We start from the raw sequence: 16,777 nt of genomic DNA, 5'->3' as shown, positions 1-16,777 counted from the left end.
AAACTCTACTCTCTCTCTCTCTATATTCGCTCTATGGAATTCATCAAACGTCTTGCGGTTACCTAAAAATAAATTTAGAAAAATAGAATAAATAAAAAGCAAACCTCTTTAAAAAATGGAATAACTAAAAATAAATTTAGAAAAAACTATTATTATAATAAATTCGCGTCTCATAAACTAAACTAACAAAAAAACATATTATCTAAAGGATAAACTATACGAATACTTTGAGATCTATTCAGATGAAAATTAATATTTCAAAATCATTTTTACAACCGAACCAACCACTACAGTAAATTAGTCATACAAGTAAAACTCAACTGGTAAAAATAAGCGTAACTATTTAGGGTTGACCAAACAAACACAAATACAAAGAAACTATTTAAAAACACATGTAGTTGGCACAAAAAATATTAGAATTGTGCGAGATTGCTATCCTGCGCGACAAACCCGGGCGCGATCCATCGCTGTCCATGTCGCCGTCCTCACCGTGCTGTCCGGCCACCGTCGCCGCCTCGGTTGCGATCGATGCGCCGCTCGTCGGCTCTTCGGTGACGTCGGATTTCGGTCGGATAGTGGTCGGAATCCGACGAATTTGGCCGGAAACAGTCACTCCCAGACTGTCCACAATGCGGCCGGAAACCGTCGACGCCGTCGACAGGGTCGCATCGTTTCCGACCAAATCACGGCCAGATTCCGACCAAATCGGTCGATCGGTCTCCGACTTGATCGGTCGGTCTCCGGCCGCGGTCGGATGGAATGCCGGCGAGCCGGGTCAATCGCCGTTGGCGGCCGCCGTGGCCGCTGGCGCGGCCAAATCGGCGGCAGCGGCTGTGGATCACAGATGTCGATACACGGATCGCGGAGCTCGTCGCAGCTGTCGCATTTTTTAAAATTGCGATCTCCGGCCACAATTTGAATTGACTCCACTGAATGGGGGCGCCGACAAGCGACGCTAGACCGGCCTATTTTAGTTCATAGAGAGGGTTCGGTCTGATTTTGAACCAGCATTCAACACGGTTCGTCGGGGAATGATCTTCCAATCATTATTTTCAAGAGGTAAATTTATTTTTTTCCTTTTTTTAGGAAAAAAAAATCTGTTGTCATATCCCTAGCTTGCAGCTACTATATTTGTCATACAATTATATCAAACTCGTTGTCTTCACTCCATCTCCTTCCTAACAATTGCATGGCCAACGATTCGAACAGCTAAAACAGAACACACTCTGTTCCCGACAGAGATAAAAGGAGACCACTCCAGAGGATTTTGAAGATCCAAGAAGACGCAAAGAGGACGAGAAGGAAGAAGGCAAAAGAATTCATACACGATAGATCGCAGCGGGAGCATTATGCGTCAAGGTCAAGTATCCCCCAAGATCGTAGTGGCAATAGACAGAGATAAGAGCAGCCATAGTGCCTTCAAATGGGCTCTGGACAACGTCGTCACAGCAGGGCAAACCCTCACCCTCCTCCATGTCAACAACAAGAGCTCAAGTATGTAAATTGTGGTTAAAGTTACAATAGAATATCTTGCATGTCTCTTCTCCTTCTGAATGCAATGCTGCAGGGGGTTACGAGGATGAAGCCAGTTATGTTGCTAGTATCACAAGGGACATCATCAATCCCTTTAGATGTTTCTGTACGAGAAAGAATGTGAGTGATTAGTTCCTTTAGATGTTTCTTATGATCAGACAAACCTAAATAGTTCCAACTTGAGCTTTTCTGAACAGGTGGGATGCAAGGATGTCATAGTTGAAAGCATCAATGTTGCTAAAGCGATCGTAGAGTTCGTCACAAGTGCGGCAGTAGAGAAGTTAGTGATTGGTGCATCGCCCAAAGGCGGATTCATCAGGTAATTGTCATGTGAAATCACTTGAATAGGTTTGCAACTCATGGTGAAAGCATACTTATGCCATATATTCCTTAGATCATTCAAAAGTATAGACCTCAGCACCAGCATCTACAAAGGGGTGCCTGATTTTTGCACTATCTATGTCATCTCGAAGGGGAAGATCTCCTCCATGAGGAATGCCACTCGACATCCGTCGGCTGTCTTTCCTCTTCATGCTCAAATAGAGGACCAACCAACAGTTACGCATGATCCACCAAGCCAGAGCATCAAGAACGCCATGAAAGGTTTATTGTTTCTGTTATTTTACTGGCACTCAAGATTCTAGCTAGTTGTATAACTGAAGAAGATTGCATATTTCCTAGGTCCAAGTGAAGCTGCAGTTAGTCCATGGAATATGCAAAAAGAGACTGAGTTAATCGGGTAAGAAATTTGTATAATGTAGAATTTTTCAAGGTGTATATATCATCTTCCTCATGCAGGTCACCTTTCAATAGAGGAGGGGCACAAGCTTCGAGCCAAAGATCATATGAGAGTGATATATCATTTGTGAGCAATGACAGGCCAAGCACTAATGGATGCCCTCCAAGATCCTCTAACTTGTCGGATAGTTACGAATACAGTTTCGAATCATCGCGCAAGTCTACGGGTGCATTCTCTGCAGGAAATGAGTCCTCTTACCTATCTCATGCAAGCTCATCATCTCAATCCATGGTAAGACTAGCCTGTGCTTAGAAATACAGAATTCTAGTTATTAAGAAATGAGAGGCTTGTTCTGATGCTAGACAACATATGCATGCCTTGCAACTTATAGGACGATGTAGAAGGAGAGATACGAAGGTTGAGGTTAGAACTCCAGCAAACAATGGACATGTACAGCACAGCCTGCAAAGAAGCACTTACAGCCAAACAGAAGGTAGTATTAATTTTTCATATACAGATTTCCCCCCAAAGTTGAACTTGTTTACAAACATGGTATTGTTCTAGGCAATGGAACTTCAACGTTGGAAGATAGGTGAAGAAAAGAGATTGGAAGAAGCATCCTTCAAGACAACCAAAAGGTTCAGTACAGAGATGAAGTCAGACGACGAGACAGAGGAGAAGAAGGGTTTTAACGATTTATCACATACAGATCTCAGGTACAGAAGGTACACGATCGAGGAAATAGAAGCAGCCACTGAACACTTCGCGGAGAATAGGAAAATCGGAGAAGGTGGTTATGGTCCTGTTTACAAATGCTATCTGGATCATACCCCTGTCGCTATCAAGGTATTGCGTCCAGATGCTGCACACGGAAGGTCACAGTTTCAGCAAGAGGTACCATTTAGTGATCTATGTCTCATTGTTGTAGGATCACAGGCTAATGTAACTTTCTCCTTCCTTCATCGTGCAGGTTGAAATACTATGCTGTATTCGACATCCAAACATGGTGCTACTGCTAGGCGCTTGTCCAGAATATGGTTGCCTTGTGTATGAACACATGGCACTGGGGAGCTTGGAAGATCGTTTGTTCAAGCGAGGGAACACGCCGCCTATTCCATGGCAGCATAGGTTTCGAATCGCCGCAGAGATCGGCACTAGTCTTCTCTTTCTGCATCAAACCAAGCCTGAGCCACTGGTTCACAGAGACCTTAAGCCTGCGAACATCCTCCTCGACAGGAACTACGTGAGCAAGATCAGTGACGTGGGGCTTGCTCGCTTAGTTCCTCCGTCCGTGGCGAACAGTGTGACCCAATACCGCATGACGGCGACGGCGGGCACGTTCTGCTATATAGACCCAGAGTATCAGCAGACTGGCATGCTCGGGACGAAATCGGACGTCTACTCTCTCGGAATCCTGCTGCTGCAGTTGATAACTGCCAAGCCTCCCATGGGGCTGACGCACTCCGTGGAGCGTGCGATCGATAAGGGAACATTCCCAGAAATGTTAGACCAATCAGTATCTGATTGGCCGGTTGATGAAGCTTTGAGCTTGGCCAAGATAGCGCTCAAGTGTGCTGAGCTGAGGAGGAAGGACAGGCCTGACCTTGGGACGGTCATACTTCCAGAGCTCAACAGACTCAGAGAGCTCGCAGAGGAGAACTTGCAGTACGCCATGTTCGGAAATGGCTCGTTTTCCTCGTCCATGCCTAGCCAAGTTTCAGTACGTTTTCTTTTCTTCTTCTTGTCTTTTTCGTTCATGAAGAAACAAATTAAGAGTTATTTCTTATCTTTCAGGATGTGATGATCAGTCGACCTGTAGCAGTACAATCTGACAATGGATGCTCAAGAGACTCAAATAAATGAGCAATTAACTATTGGATTTCTCTATCTTAGAAATGATTGTATCAACCTCTACTTGTATGATTGTATTATTTATATGGATCATGTCCTCATCTTCTTTCTTTCTTCACCATTTGTCATTTGTTTCTTCTGTCTTCTTTCAATCTTATGAAGTACTCAGCCAAGAAAATTAAGACCTGAAAGGTTCCTAAATCAAACTGAGCATGCCATCTTCACACTAGGTGGTCGAAAATTAAGACCTGAAAGGTTCCTAAATCAAACTGCCATCTTCACCACATGCAGTGGTGGAAGACTGAATATTGGCTAATGATTCAAGAAGACTGCAAAAAATAGATCTGATTTCTTTTGATCTTCTATTTTATTGAGTCAATCCGAGGGAGCAGAGGACGGTCATAGGGTTGGAAAAACTGTCCCCAACGGAAGTAACTGATGAGTGTTTAACTGCAGCAATCAGGGAGTACTTTAACTGATCAATCAGCTTTGAAGAATGTAAACAAAGTTCAGTTTTACAAGATTCGAGCAGTCAGAGATTTAACTGTGTTTTATAATCATCTAGGAACCACTCTCGATTAAACAAAGTCAAAAAATGGAAACTTGACGCAGGGGCTTTGGATTCTCAAAACTTGGACGCTAGTAAAACTACAAACTAGAATCTTGAGATGCTCAACTTGGATAAAATGATTATGGGCAGAAGAGCATTTGGGGGGCTTCACATGGACTCTGCTATCTCCCCACCTTCCATGCACGTTGTTCCAAGAACCCTAATCCAATAAACAACTGAAGAGAGCAACGTCCAGTAGGGTTATCATAATCCAGGCAACGTGGTCGCATGCAGCTTGATGCTTAAAGAAAGGTCATATGCGAGGGCAGTGAATGCAGTGTGAGGATTTGTACCGGATCACGTACGATGTGTGCATGGAGATCATGAACTGTTACGTATAATGCGCAGGCGAATTGATCGAGTTTTGTGCAGTAAGAGATTCGATAAACAGTAAAAGGTAAAAGGTTGCTTGACTTGAACTGAAACGAATTCCCTTTAAATGCTCAGGCTGCTCGTCAGCTTCTCCAACCAAAGCTGGCCATGGAGTCGTCCAAGAAGGCCAGCAACAAGATCGCGGAGATCGTGAAGCTGCAGCAGGTCCTCAAGAAATGGAAGAAGCTCGCGGTGACGCCCAAGGCCGGGGCCGCCGCCGGGAGCGGTGGCATCAACAAGTTCTTGAAGAGAACGCTGTCCTTCTCCGAGAACCCGGCGGCGGCGTCCGGGGAGGCGGCGGTGCCGAAGGGGTACCTGGCGGTGAGCGTGGGGGAGGAGATGCGGCGGTTCGTGATCCCGACGGAGTACCTGGGCCACCGGGCCTTCGCGGCCCTGCTGCAGGAGGCGGAGGAGGAGTTCGGGTTCGGGCAGGAGGGGGTGCTGCGGATCCCCTGCGAGGTGGCGGCGTTCGAGAGCGTGCTCAAGGTGGTGGAGAAGAGGAAGGAGGGGTCGCTGTGCTACTGCTCCGCCGAGGCGGATGATATGGCCGGGAGCTCCGGCCACGGCGGGAGTCAGCCGAATTCTGCGTGCAGATGATGACGGCGATGCGTGCATTGCGTTGATGTATACTCCGATCAGATTTGCGTTCCAGAATTTGTTCTGATTTGGAAGCAAATCATGGGTGAAATCATATGAAAAGATCTTAAAAATTTTGCAATAGTTAATTCTGAAATCCTTCTTAAAAAATCCTAATTAATGTTTATTCATTTCGATTATGCAAAACAACGTGGAATCCGTCACTCCAATAGTTTCACAAGATTAATATCATTTATAAAGAGATAAATCGAAATATTATAATTGATCCCATGGAGTTTATTCTATATGTGAAGAGGTACTGAGATAAATCGAGATATTATAATTGATCATCACAAAGGATTTATTCTACTTCTTTTCTTTTTCAAAAGACAGAATCTGTCAACCCAGCAGCCCCACATGATCGGACCCACGATCATATGTGAGGAGGTACTGAAATAAATCTAGATATTATAATTGATCACTACAAAAGAGTTTATTCTACTTCTTTTCTTCTGTAAACTACAAAGAAGTTTATTCTACTTCTTCTGCAAAAGATGAAATTCATCACCCCAGCGGGCTTACACGGTTGGACCCACGACTATATGTGAGGAGGTATAAATCGAGAAATTGTAGTTGGTCACGATGGAGGAGGGTATTGCTCGGCTTTACCGAGATTTAAACTCTTGTCCTTAATTTTCTGCAAATCTGCTCCGTCGTAACCAATTCAGCTATGCCCCAGGGACAAAAATTATATTGGATAAATTTTTTATAATGACCGACTCCCTAAAGGATTTTTTGGAGACACGATACCACTATATTGATAAGAGCAATTTTCTATCAAAACAGTACCTCAATCAACAATTACATATTACTAAAAGTACTCGTACTTGAAATCTCACCACACATAGTCTCCATACTTACCATTTGTTAAGACAAAGCACTTCGAGAGTTTATTCTACTTCTTCTATAAAAAGTGGATCCGCCACCTTAGCAGCCCCACACGGTCGGCCCCACGACCATTTGTGAGGAGGTAAATCGAAAAAATGCAGTTGGCAGAGACGGATTTAAGTAGGGGCTGTCCTGGGCTGTAGCCCAGCCCTGTCAGTCTTATAATAATTTATCATTGAATATTTTAAAAGGAGTTAATGGCGCAGTTCGCTAGCGGTAGGTTTTATCTCTTCAAGGTCGAGAGTTCGAACCTCTCTTTCCCTTTTCTTTGATATAGATTTCCTAATATAACTCTTAAACCTTGATAGATTACCTAATATAATTTTTAAGCAAATATGAATCCTTGGGCTATTTTGGGTTTAATTTAATTTTAAAAAAATTAGTTGGGCTATTTTAAGCTTAATTTAATTTTTTAAAAATTATATAAGGTTGAGCTATTTTGGACTTAATCTAATTTTAAAAAAATTAAATACATACTTGTAGTCTATAATTTGGTATAAAAAAAATTAATGAATTCTTTTTTGTTCATTGTATTTTGATGTTTAACTCATCTTTTTTATACCTAAAGTCAGCACAGTCACCACTAATTTCTGGATCCGTTCCTGACAGTTGATTACGACGTAGGAGCGTATTGAGTTTATTCTACTTCTGATTGAATACTGTCTTTGCCCAACTCGTACGCTGCGCTGAAGGAATTGGTTTGATATTTGGGAAGATTTCACTTCACCCTTACAATTTATTAACTTTTCATTATTTTGCCCTACAAAAGTTTTAAAAATTAGAATTTCACTTTCTGCTTTTAGTGTAGATGTAAATAGACCAAATTTTAATACTTAAGCGGAAACAATTAAAAGGGCGCCTAAAGGCGCTTCTTTTTCACCTACCATATTTTTCATTTACGAATATTTTTATTCTAATATTATTATAATATATATAATTATAACTGCTACCATAAGTCGGTGTAACAACTATAACTACAATTGCTAATTGCTACGATATGTTATAGTAAATACACTCATTCTTATATATGTCAAAAAATTCTTTATCAAATGGTAATTAAAGATGCTCAAATTTCATTAAAATCACTCTAACTTAATCAAAATGACTTTAACATTATTATAGCATTTATGATTATAATTATTATAAAAATGTATTTGATTCAAGTTATCATATATAATATTAATAATTATAATAATATTAGATAATTACATAATTAAGATTATGAGATATAAAATATAATTTAATATTATTTAGATCGATTTAATTATTTATTTGAAGAGAATAAAACATAACCAGTTTAATATTTATTATATTACTTTAATTTAATTTATTTTTAAAATAAAATAAAATAATATTAATAATATTAATGATGATAATAAATTGATAATGTATATAAAAAATAAATATAATTTATTTATAATTTTTTAAAATTTAAAATAAATAAATATATATATAACATAATTTTAATAAAATAATTTATTAAATTAATAAATATAATTTATTAATTTTATTTTTTAAATTTTAAAGTAAATTATGTCTTTTAAATTTATAAGTATTTAAATTAAAGTTTATTGAATTAATTAATTCAATTTCAATTAGATTCACGGTACATTTCAATTAACTCAGTTTTAAAATCAAAAGATAATCATAGAAAAAAATTTTGTTAACTTTCAGGAATCGCAAAAAATCTTAGACTGTCGAGGTAATCGCATTCTCTGATTTATAACTCATTTACGACGCTTTGCTAATGCGGAGGTGATGATGCAGTATTTGAGAATTGATCATAACCTAAATTAAATAAGATTATCATTGATAAACTTAGACAGATAATCAAAATTATCAATAATAATCCCCCCAAACTTATATATATAGGAAAATTCTCTGCTGCGCGCCTCCTCCTCCGCGACGCATCCGCGACGCTGACGTGGGTGCCAGCGTGGCAGCGAAGGTTTCTCCCGTGGCTTATCCCGCTCTCCCAAAATCGCCGAAGCTTTATCCCGGCTTCGATTCAAAATCCCTCCTAAAATCGCGCGGCCAACCTGCCGAAGCTCCGCTGCTCGTCGCCCTGTGCTCGTCGCCCTGTGCTCTTCGGCCCTGTGCTCGTCGCGCCTGTGCTTTTCGCCGCCGCCTTGTGCTCGTCGCCCTGTGCTCGTCGGCCTGTGCTTTTCGCCCCTGTGCTCGTCGCGGCTGTGCTTTTCGGCGCCGCCCTGTGCTCGCCGCCCTGTGCTCGTCGGCCTGTGCTCTTCGCCCCTGTGCTCGTCGCGCCTGTGCTTTTCGCCGCCTGTGGCTGCTCTTCGCCCCTGCTCTTCGCCGGCTGTGATCTTCGCCCCTGCTCCTCGCTGCCTGTGATCTTCGGCGCCTTCGTCGCGGGGGAAAACGTTGCCGCCGCCCTAGTGTCAGCTCCTGCTCGCCTTCGTCGCCGCAGCCAGACGAAGACCATCGCCAGTCACTGCCCTGTGCTGTTACCCTAAACCCACACGCGCGAGTTAAGGTTTCCCTAAACCCTAACCTGTCAAAACCCCTTAATTTTATTAATAGCTGAATCTATGAAACTCTTTATTTTTCCCTAAACCCTAACCCGTCAAACCCCTTTACTATCTTAAGTAGCTTAATTTGTTAGGTTGTAGGGTTTACTATTAAGTTATTCTATGAAACTCTTTATTGAAATCGTTGCTAATTGTGGTGTTTTGTGATTTAGAAATGACATAGCTAAATTTGTTAGGTTATAGGGTTTAGTATTCAATTATTCTATGAAACTCATTCAATTTATTGAATTAGTTGCTAATTGTGGTGTTTTGTGATTTAGAAATGACGAAGAGTAAAAAACTTACCCGTGCTACTGAAGGAGATGCTGGAACAAGCGGAAAAGATGGTTATACAAGGTGTTCACCATCAAAATTTATGTCCGTCATGGAAGAATTGGTTCCGAAACTGGGTGACCTACATTTAAAGAAGATTAAGGACAGTCCTCTAGCACCTTGGTTGAATATTCAGAAGCTTTCTATAAGCACATCTCGAGTTTATACAATGCTGAAAAGGTTTGAAGTAGAGACATGCAGCTTCTGTTTTGGAAGCAATATAATGGTGCCATTCACCTCTAGGGAGTTCTCACTAGTGATAGGTTTACCTAGCGTTGGGCAACCGGTAAACCTAGAGTTGAAATTGGCTTCCAACTTTGGTGAGCGACATTTCAAGGGGATGAAAGGTCTCAAGAGAAATGACATCATAGAGAAGTTATTTGCATTGGCAGAAAATGAAGCAGAAGTAGATGATTTTTTTAGGTTTTTTATTTTGTTACTTTTTAATTGTGTTATATTTCCTATTAGCAATTTTGGTACCCCTAGCTTTATCTTCCCATACCTGGACAATTTGGAGACTTTTTTTGGGTATGGTTGGGGAGATGCAGCATTTAGATTTTTGGTGGCTGAAATGGAAGACCATCTTGGCCACAACAAAGTGGGCAAAAAAGAGAAAACCTACATGGGAGGTTGCATAGTTGGACTCATGGTATTATTTTCAGCATATATATGTTATTTGTTGAGCGAGTAAATGCTAATCTTTGTATTTGTATAGGGTTGGGTTTATGAAAGAGTCCCTATGCTTGGTCAGCCCCGTGTTTTGCGTTGCTTTCCCCGATTATTCAAGTGGGGAGAGAGCAAAATTCCCATTAATCCAAAAGGTGCCGAGGCCATCATTTCATCTGTTAGGCCAAACAAGGTAGGTTGGTGAAATTTTTAATAACTTTATTGTATAATTTGGTTTAAATGTGTTATTGAACTAACAATTGATTTGTTTTTACCTTTAGATCATATCAATCATACCATTCGAGGATGAAAAAGTCCTTGTTGATGATATTCAGAAGTTTGGTCAGGTAACAATTTTTAATCCAAAATAATATATTTAGTAAGAGTTTATTATTGAAGTAATTAGCATGCTTAATTAACAAAGCTATTTCCAGGTTGAACCTCCTCGAGTGGGTGATTCAAAATTGTTGGATCACATTAAAAGACTCGAGGATGAGATTAAAATATTGAAAGGAAAAAAAATAGAGGTCGAAGAGGAAGCCCCACATATGGCTGAAGAAGGTGATACCGAGCAACATGTTGGTGTGGAGGCTGATTCTTCTGGTGATGATAAAGTGCCAACAAATACTGAAAAAGGAAAAGAGATAGTTGTATATAACCCAACATCATCTATTGTGAAGACTGTTCAAAAAAGAACAGATCGAATGAAAAAAAAGAAACATCCGGACTTTATTACACCCCCAAAGCGAAAGAGTAAACGCCATGTGACTGAAGTCGTGGATCAGGTATTTTAAGTAAATATTTAGTACAATACGTACCAACATTTGATATATTTGATGAGTGTTGTAGTGTTTACTATTTTGGATTGAATTTTGTATTTCTATATTCTGTTTTTTTATATAGGATGAAATGAGTATAGATATTGAAGATATTGCTAATAATGCTGTAGAGGAATCTCTAAAGGAGTTCCGAGGACGATTAGACTTTCCTGGCCACGATCAAATATCAATGGAAGATAAAAATGTTATTCAGAAGTACATCTGCGGCGATAAATTGGGGTAAAAATTTCTTATAATATTATAAATTTTCTGAAATCTTATTATGCTATTTGATGTTGTGTAAGTTGATACGTTTGATATTTTGGATGTGTAGGGGTGTTGTCTGGCAAGATGATGATGTAATATTGAATGGTCATCAGTTATTAGAGTGTTTGTTTGGCACGGAGCTACGGTCTGACCTCATTCATTCATATTTCAATTTGTTGAGCAATAAAGAAAAAAACTATGGACATGAAATATATTGCATGTCTCCCAATGTCCAGGTACATAATCCTAATAGTATATGATTTATATCGTCATCATAGTGATAGTTAATGATAAATTTTTAAATTTGTTTAGATTGAAGTGATTATGTTGCTCGAAAATCCCAACCAAAGGAGGATTACAGATAGCAATGTTTCAATATTTTTATCAAAGTTGAGGACTAGTACATTGGTTAAGCTGTCCCAGCTAAATAAAGAACTCCTACAACGTTGTAAATACATACTATTCCCTTTTCATTACAAAGCACATTGGTTCTTGCTTGTATATACTCCAAGGGAAAAATCTTTCACACTGAAAAATTCTATCAGTAGCCCCATCTACAAAGGTGCAGCGACGAAATTTGTAAGTTGGATAAAAATCTTAAATTACTTTGATGTTTTAAAAAGTTGTACACATATTTTATGATTGATTTGAAAATGATGTTCGTTTGAATTGAATGTGCAGGCAAAATTTTTGTCCAGATATCTTTGGAATGTCGACCAGTGTGATATTGGCAAAGGTGAAGTTATTGCTGTAAAAAGTCGACAACAAGACAACTCCGTAGATTGTGGTGTTTATATTTGTTTATGGGGTGAATGTTATGCCCGAGATAATCCAACTTTTTGGAGACAAGAATGGGACACATCAATCCCCGGGTATAGAGCTCGCATTGCTTCAGCAATTTTGTCTGACAAACAAGGATTGTTTAAATTAGTGAAATGACATTTCGTTACTATATTAGTGATTGTATTGTGTTTGACTTATTGTATTCTGTTTGTATGATAGTTGATCAGTTTTGGTGATGATGGAGATGTCAGTATTCTGTTTGTATGATAGTTGATAACTTTTGGTGATGATTGAGTTGTAATTAAATTTTACAATGCTATTATGAATGTATCAAACAATATTTTGGTTGAATGATAACGGTATGTTTGATGTATGAATTGCCTTATAATTATTTCACTACAGTAAAGTGTGGATTGCTGAAGTTAATTGTATAAAACTGTAAGTCCGAATTGTTGGGCTGAGTTATTGAATTCTGTTGAACTTGGTAAGCTTTAAAAAGTCTTTTACTCTTGTTGATATGTTGCTGAGGAAACTGATCTAAAATGCAGAAGTTAATTGCTATTATGCTAGAATCTACTACCTCTTGAATCAATGAGAGTTTCTCAATCCTATGTGATTCCAAACCTGCAAATCCAAGAATCTGATTGCTAAAACTACTAGTCGAGAAAATGATAATTCCTCTTGAATCAAAGAGGATTTGCTTCGGTGAGCTGGAATTTCCAGGTGTAGTTTTTTACGGGTGAGAACATGTATCAGTTGATAAAAATTGTGTTGATCAGTCGACTGGTAGGTTAATTATAGTCGACTGATACGCAGAATGTCTCTATTAGTCGACTGATAAACAAACCAGTCGAGTCGTTTTCTCAACTTAGTCGACTCTACTTAATTAGCAGTCGAGTGTCTTTGTTTGGGAAGCCCACAGAAAGATTTCGACTCGACTGATTTCCTAAATCAGTCGACTAGAAAGCAAACAGAAAGATTTCGACTCGACTGATTTTCTAAATCAGTCGACTAGGCAGCGAACAGAAACTCAACGACTCGACTGATTTACTAAACCAGTCGACTAGGCAGCGAACAGAACCGAAAATGACTCGACTACTTATTCATTTTAGTCGACTGAAATTTGATAGTCCAGTGGAATGAAAAATGTCAGCTAAGTACCGAAAATGGTGCGTGAAGTACCGAAAATAGTGGGTTAAGTACCGGAAATGGGGTAATAAGTACCAATATTGGATAAAAAAGTACCGAAATGGGCTGTTTAACCAACTTGATGCGTTGAGTACCGAAATTGGTTTTTTAAGTACCGAAAATGGCCATATAAGTACCGAAAATGGTAGGAGTAATACCGGAAATGGGGATTAAGTACCTAAATTGGCTAAAAAAGTACCGAAATGCGCTGATTAACCAACTTGATGCGTTGAGTACCGAAATTGGGTTTTTAAGTACCGAAAATGGGCGTTAAAGTACCCAAAATGTTTAGATAAGTACCGGAAATGGGAATCAAAGTACCAAAATTGGCTGAAAAAGTACCGAAATGCGCTGATTAACCAACTTGATGCGAGTACCGAAATGGGGATCAAAGTACCGAAAATGGCCGTTGAAGTACCGAAAATTGTAGGAGTAATACCGGAAATGGGGATCAAAGTACCTAAATTGGCTGGAAAAGTACCGAAATGGGGTGATTAACCAACTTGCGTTGAGTACCGAAATTGGGTTTTTAAGTACCGAAAATGGGCGTTAAAGTACCCAAAATGGTTAGAGAAGTACCGGAAATGGGGATCAAAGTACCAAAATTGGCTGAAAAAGTACCGAAATGGGCTGATTAACCAACTTGATGCGTTGAGTACCGAAATTGGGTTTTTAAGTACCGAAAATGGGCGTTGAAGTACTTAAAATGGTGGGAGAAGTACCGGAAATGGGGTGATTAACCAACTTGCGTTGAGTACCGAAATTGGGTAAAAAAGTACCGAAATGGGCTGATTAACCATCTTGATGCGTTGAGTACATGTATCAAAGAGGATTTGCTTCAGTGAGTTGGAATTTCCAGGTGTAGTTTTTTACGGGTGAGAACATGTATCAGTTGATAAAAATTGTGTTGATCAGTCGACTGGTAGGTTAATTATAGTCGACTGATACGCAGAATGTCTCTATTAGTCGACTGATAAACAAACCAGTCGAGTCGTTTTTTCAACTGAGTCGACTCTACTTAATTAGCAGTCGAGTGTCTTTGTTTGGGAAGCCCACAGAAAGATTTCGACTCGACTGATTTTCTAAATCAGTCGACTAGGCAGCGACCAGAAACTCAACGACTCGACTGATTTACTAAACCAGTCGACTAGACAGCGAACAGAACCGAAAATGACTCGACTACTTATTCAATTTAGTCGACTGAAATTTGATAGTCCAGTGGAATGAAAATGGCTAGCCAAGTACCGAAAATGGTGGGTGAAGTACCGATAATGGTGGGTGTAGTACCGAAAATAGTGGGTGAAGTACCGAAAATGGGGTAATAAGTACCAATATTGGATAAAAAAGTACCGAAATGGGGTGATTAACCAACTTGATGCGTGAGTACCGAAATTGGTTTTTTAAGTACCGAAAATGGCCATTGAAGTACCGAAAATGGTAGGAGTAGTACCGAAAATGGGGACCAAAGTACCAAAATTGTCTGGAAAAGTACCGAAATGGGGTGATTAACCAACTTGATGCGTTGAGTACCGAAATTGGTTTTTTAAGTACCGAAAATGGGCGTTGAAGTACCGAAAATGGTGGGAGTAGTACCGGAAATGGGGATCAAAGTACCAAAATTGGGTGCAAAAGTACCGAAACGGGGTGATTACCCAACTTGATGCGTTGAGTACCGAAATTGGGTTTTTAAGTACCGGAAATGGTCGTTGAAGTACTTAAAATGGTGGGAGAAGTACCGGAAATGTGGATCAAAGTACCAAAATTGGGTAAAAAAGTACCGAAATGGGCTGATTAACCATCTTGATGCGTTGAGTACATGTATCAAAGAGGATTTGCTTCAGTGAGTTGGAATTTCCAGGTGTAGTTTTTTACGGGTGAGAACATGTATCAGTTGATAAAAATTGTGTTGATCAGTCGACTGGTAGGTTAATTATAGTCGACTGATACGCAGAATGTCTCTATTAGTCGACTGATAAACAAACCAGTCGAGTCGTTTTTTCAACTTAGTCGACTCTACTTAATTAGCAGTCGAGTGTCTTTGTTTGGGAAGCCCACAGAAAGATTTCGACTCGACTGATTTCCTAAATCAGTCGACTAGGAAGCGACCAGAAACTCAACGACTCGACTGATTTACTAAACCAGTCGACTAGACAGCGAACAGAACCGAAAATGACTCGACTACTTATTCAATTTAGTCGACTGAAATTTGATAGTCCAGTGGAATGAAAAATGGCTAGCCAAGTACCGAAAATGGTGGGTGAAGTACCGAAAATGGTGGGTGAAGTACCGAAAATAGTGGGTGAAGTACCGGAAATGGGGTAATAAGTACCAATATTGGATAAAAAAGGTACCGAAATGGGCTGATTAACCAACTTGATGCGTTGAGTACCGAAATTGGTTTTTTAAGTACCGAAATGGGCGTTGAAGTACCGAAAATGTGCCCTTGATGTTTAAGTATCGAAATATCCATAAAAGAACTAAAATATAAATACAAAACCTGAATGAAGTATACAGCAACCACAAACACAAGTCATAGACGGACACAAAGAGGAATATAACATCAAAGTAGTAGCAAATGTCATAAAGCAGTCCAAAAAGAACAATAACACTAACAATCAATCAACATCCATGGGTGGTGGAACAGCATCAGTGGAAGGCTCTGAAGCAGAGGCCGGCGGTGGATGAGGACCGAGCATCCATCTCTCAACCAGCGAGGTCAAACGGTCAAAACCACTGACCATCTCCTGACGCATCTCGCCAAAACGAGTATCTATGGCAGCGAAGCCGCTAGTCATCTCCTGGCGCAGCTCCTCAATGCGTGTGTCCACGGACTCAAAAGATTTGCTGAGATACTCGTCCATGTCCTCGTCATCAGCCTCCTCATCAGCAGGTATACCCGGGGCCTCTGCTGCAACTGCATCTCCCCCATCGCCCTCGGCGGCCTCGGCTGCCTCAGCTGCTTCAACCGCCATAGCACCAAGCTCGTCTAGATGGAAGTCGTGCCCCGGCGCCCACTCCATACGCAAAGGTCCATAAGCTTTCTGCATCCCGGCGAGGGAGAAGTTCTTCAAACCAATACGATCGTAATCTGTAAGTGGCTTGATGTTGGCCCGTTCCCTGTCAACAACAATACCGATGGATGCAAGCCAAGCAGTGATAAGTGACCGAAAGGCATGTGGATCTTCTTCTGAACGGGGGTCGTGAAATGAATGATGCAATGGAACATCTGAAGGGCGATGTCAATCTCTAACCGTTGGCGAAGAGCATACATGAGAAAGAGATGACTAGTCCTCACATATGCCTGACCACGAGTGACCAAGGGAAGCAGACAACCAACGATAACTTTATAAAGAATATTGTCCGCGGCTGCCAGACCCTGGGCAGAAAACAATTTCATACGCAAAGGTCGGGGGCGATGGAAGAAGTGGGTGAACATGCCATCGACAGTGAGGTCATCAAAAGGGGCATGTAAAGGCTCGTCGAGGTGGGGGCAACACACAAAGTTGTTGTTGGCCGGACGACATCCTAAGAAGGTACGCCAAATGTCAGGAGAAAAATCCAGGTCCTT

General features: G+C 40.4%; 2 protein-coding genes across 2 annotated transcripts; both read left to right on the top strand.

The window, feature by feature from the left end:
• Positions 1-1,349: 1,349 nt before the first annotated feature.
• Positions 1,350-4,073, top strand: LOC141837539 (U-box domain-containing protein 35-like). The gene is made up of 9 exons (XM_074724916.1): positions 1,350-1,494; positions 1,568-1,653; positions 1,731-1,852; positions 1,928-2,136; positions 2,215-2,272; positions 2,332-2,563; positions 2,664-2,765; positions 2,837-3,166; positions 3,243-4,073. The coding sequence occupies exons 1-9, from the start codon at positions 1,350-1,352 to the stop codon at positions 4,071-4,073; spliced, it is 2,115 nt and encodes a 704-aa protein (XP_074581017.1).
• Positions 4,074-5,195: 1,122 nt separating this feature from the next.
• LOC141838208 (auxin-induced protein 10A5-like) lies at positions 5,196-5,702 on the top strand. The gene has a single exon (XM_074725620.1). It carries the CDS (start codon positions 5,214-5,216, stop codon positions 5,700-5,702), a length of 489 nt encoding a protein of 162 aa, XP_074581721.1. The 5' UTR covers positions 5,196-5,213.
• Positions 5,703-16,777: the final 11,075 nt, after the last annotated feature.

This window comes from Curcuma longa, chromosome 11 (assembly GCF_044706935.1).
Source record: "Curcuma longa cultivar G26 ecotype Majalengka, Jawa Barat chromosome 11, ITB_CL_G26_1.1, whole genome shotgun sequence".
NCBI classification, from domain to species: Eukaryota; Viridiplantae; Streptophyta; class Magnoliopsida; order Zingiberales; family Zingiberaceae; genus Curcuma; species Curcuma longa.
This window is presented reverse-complemented; position numbering and strand designations above follow the sequence as displayed.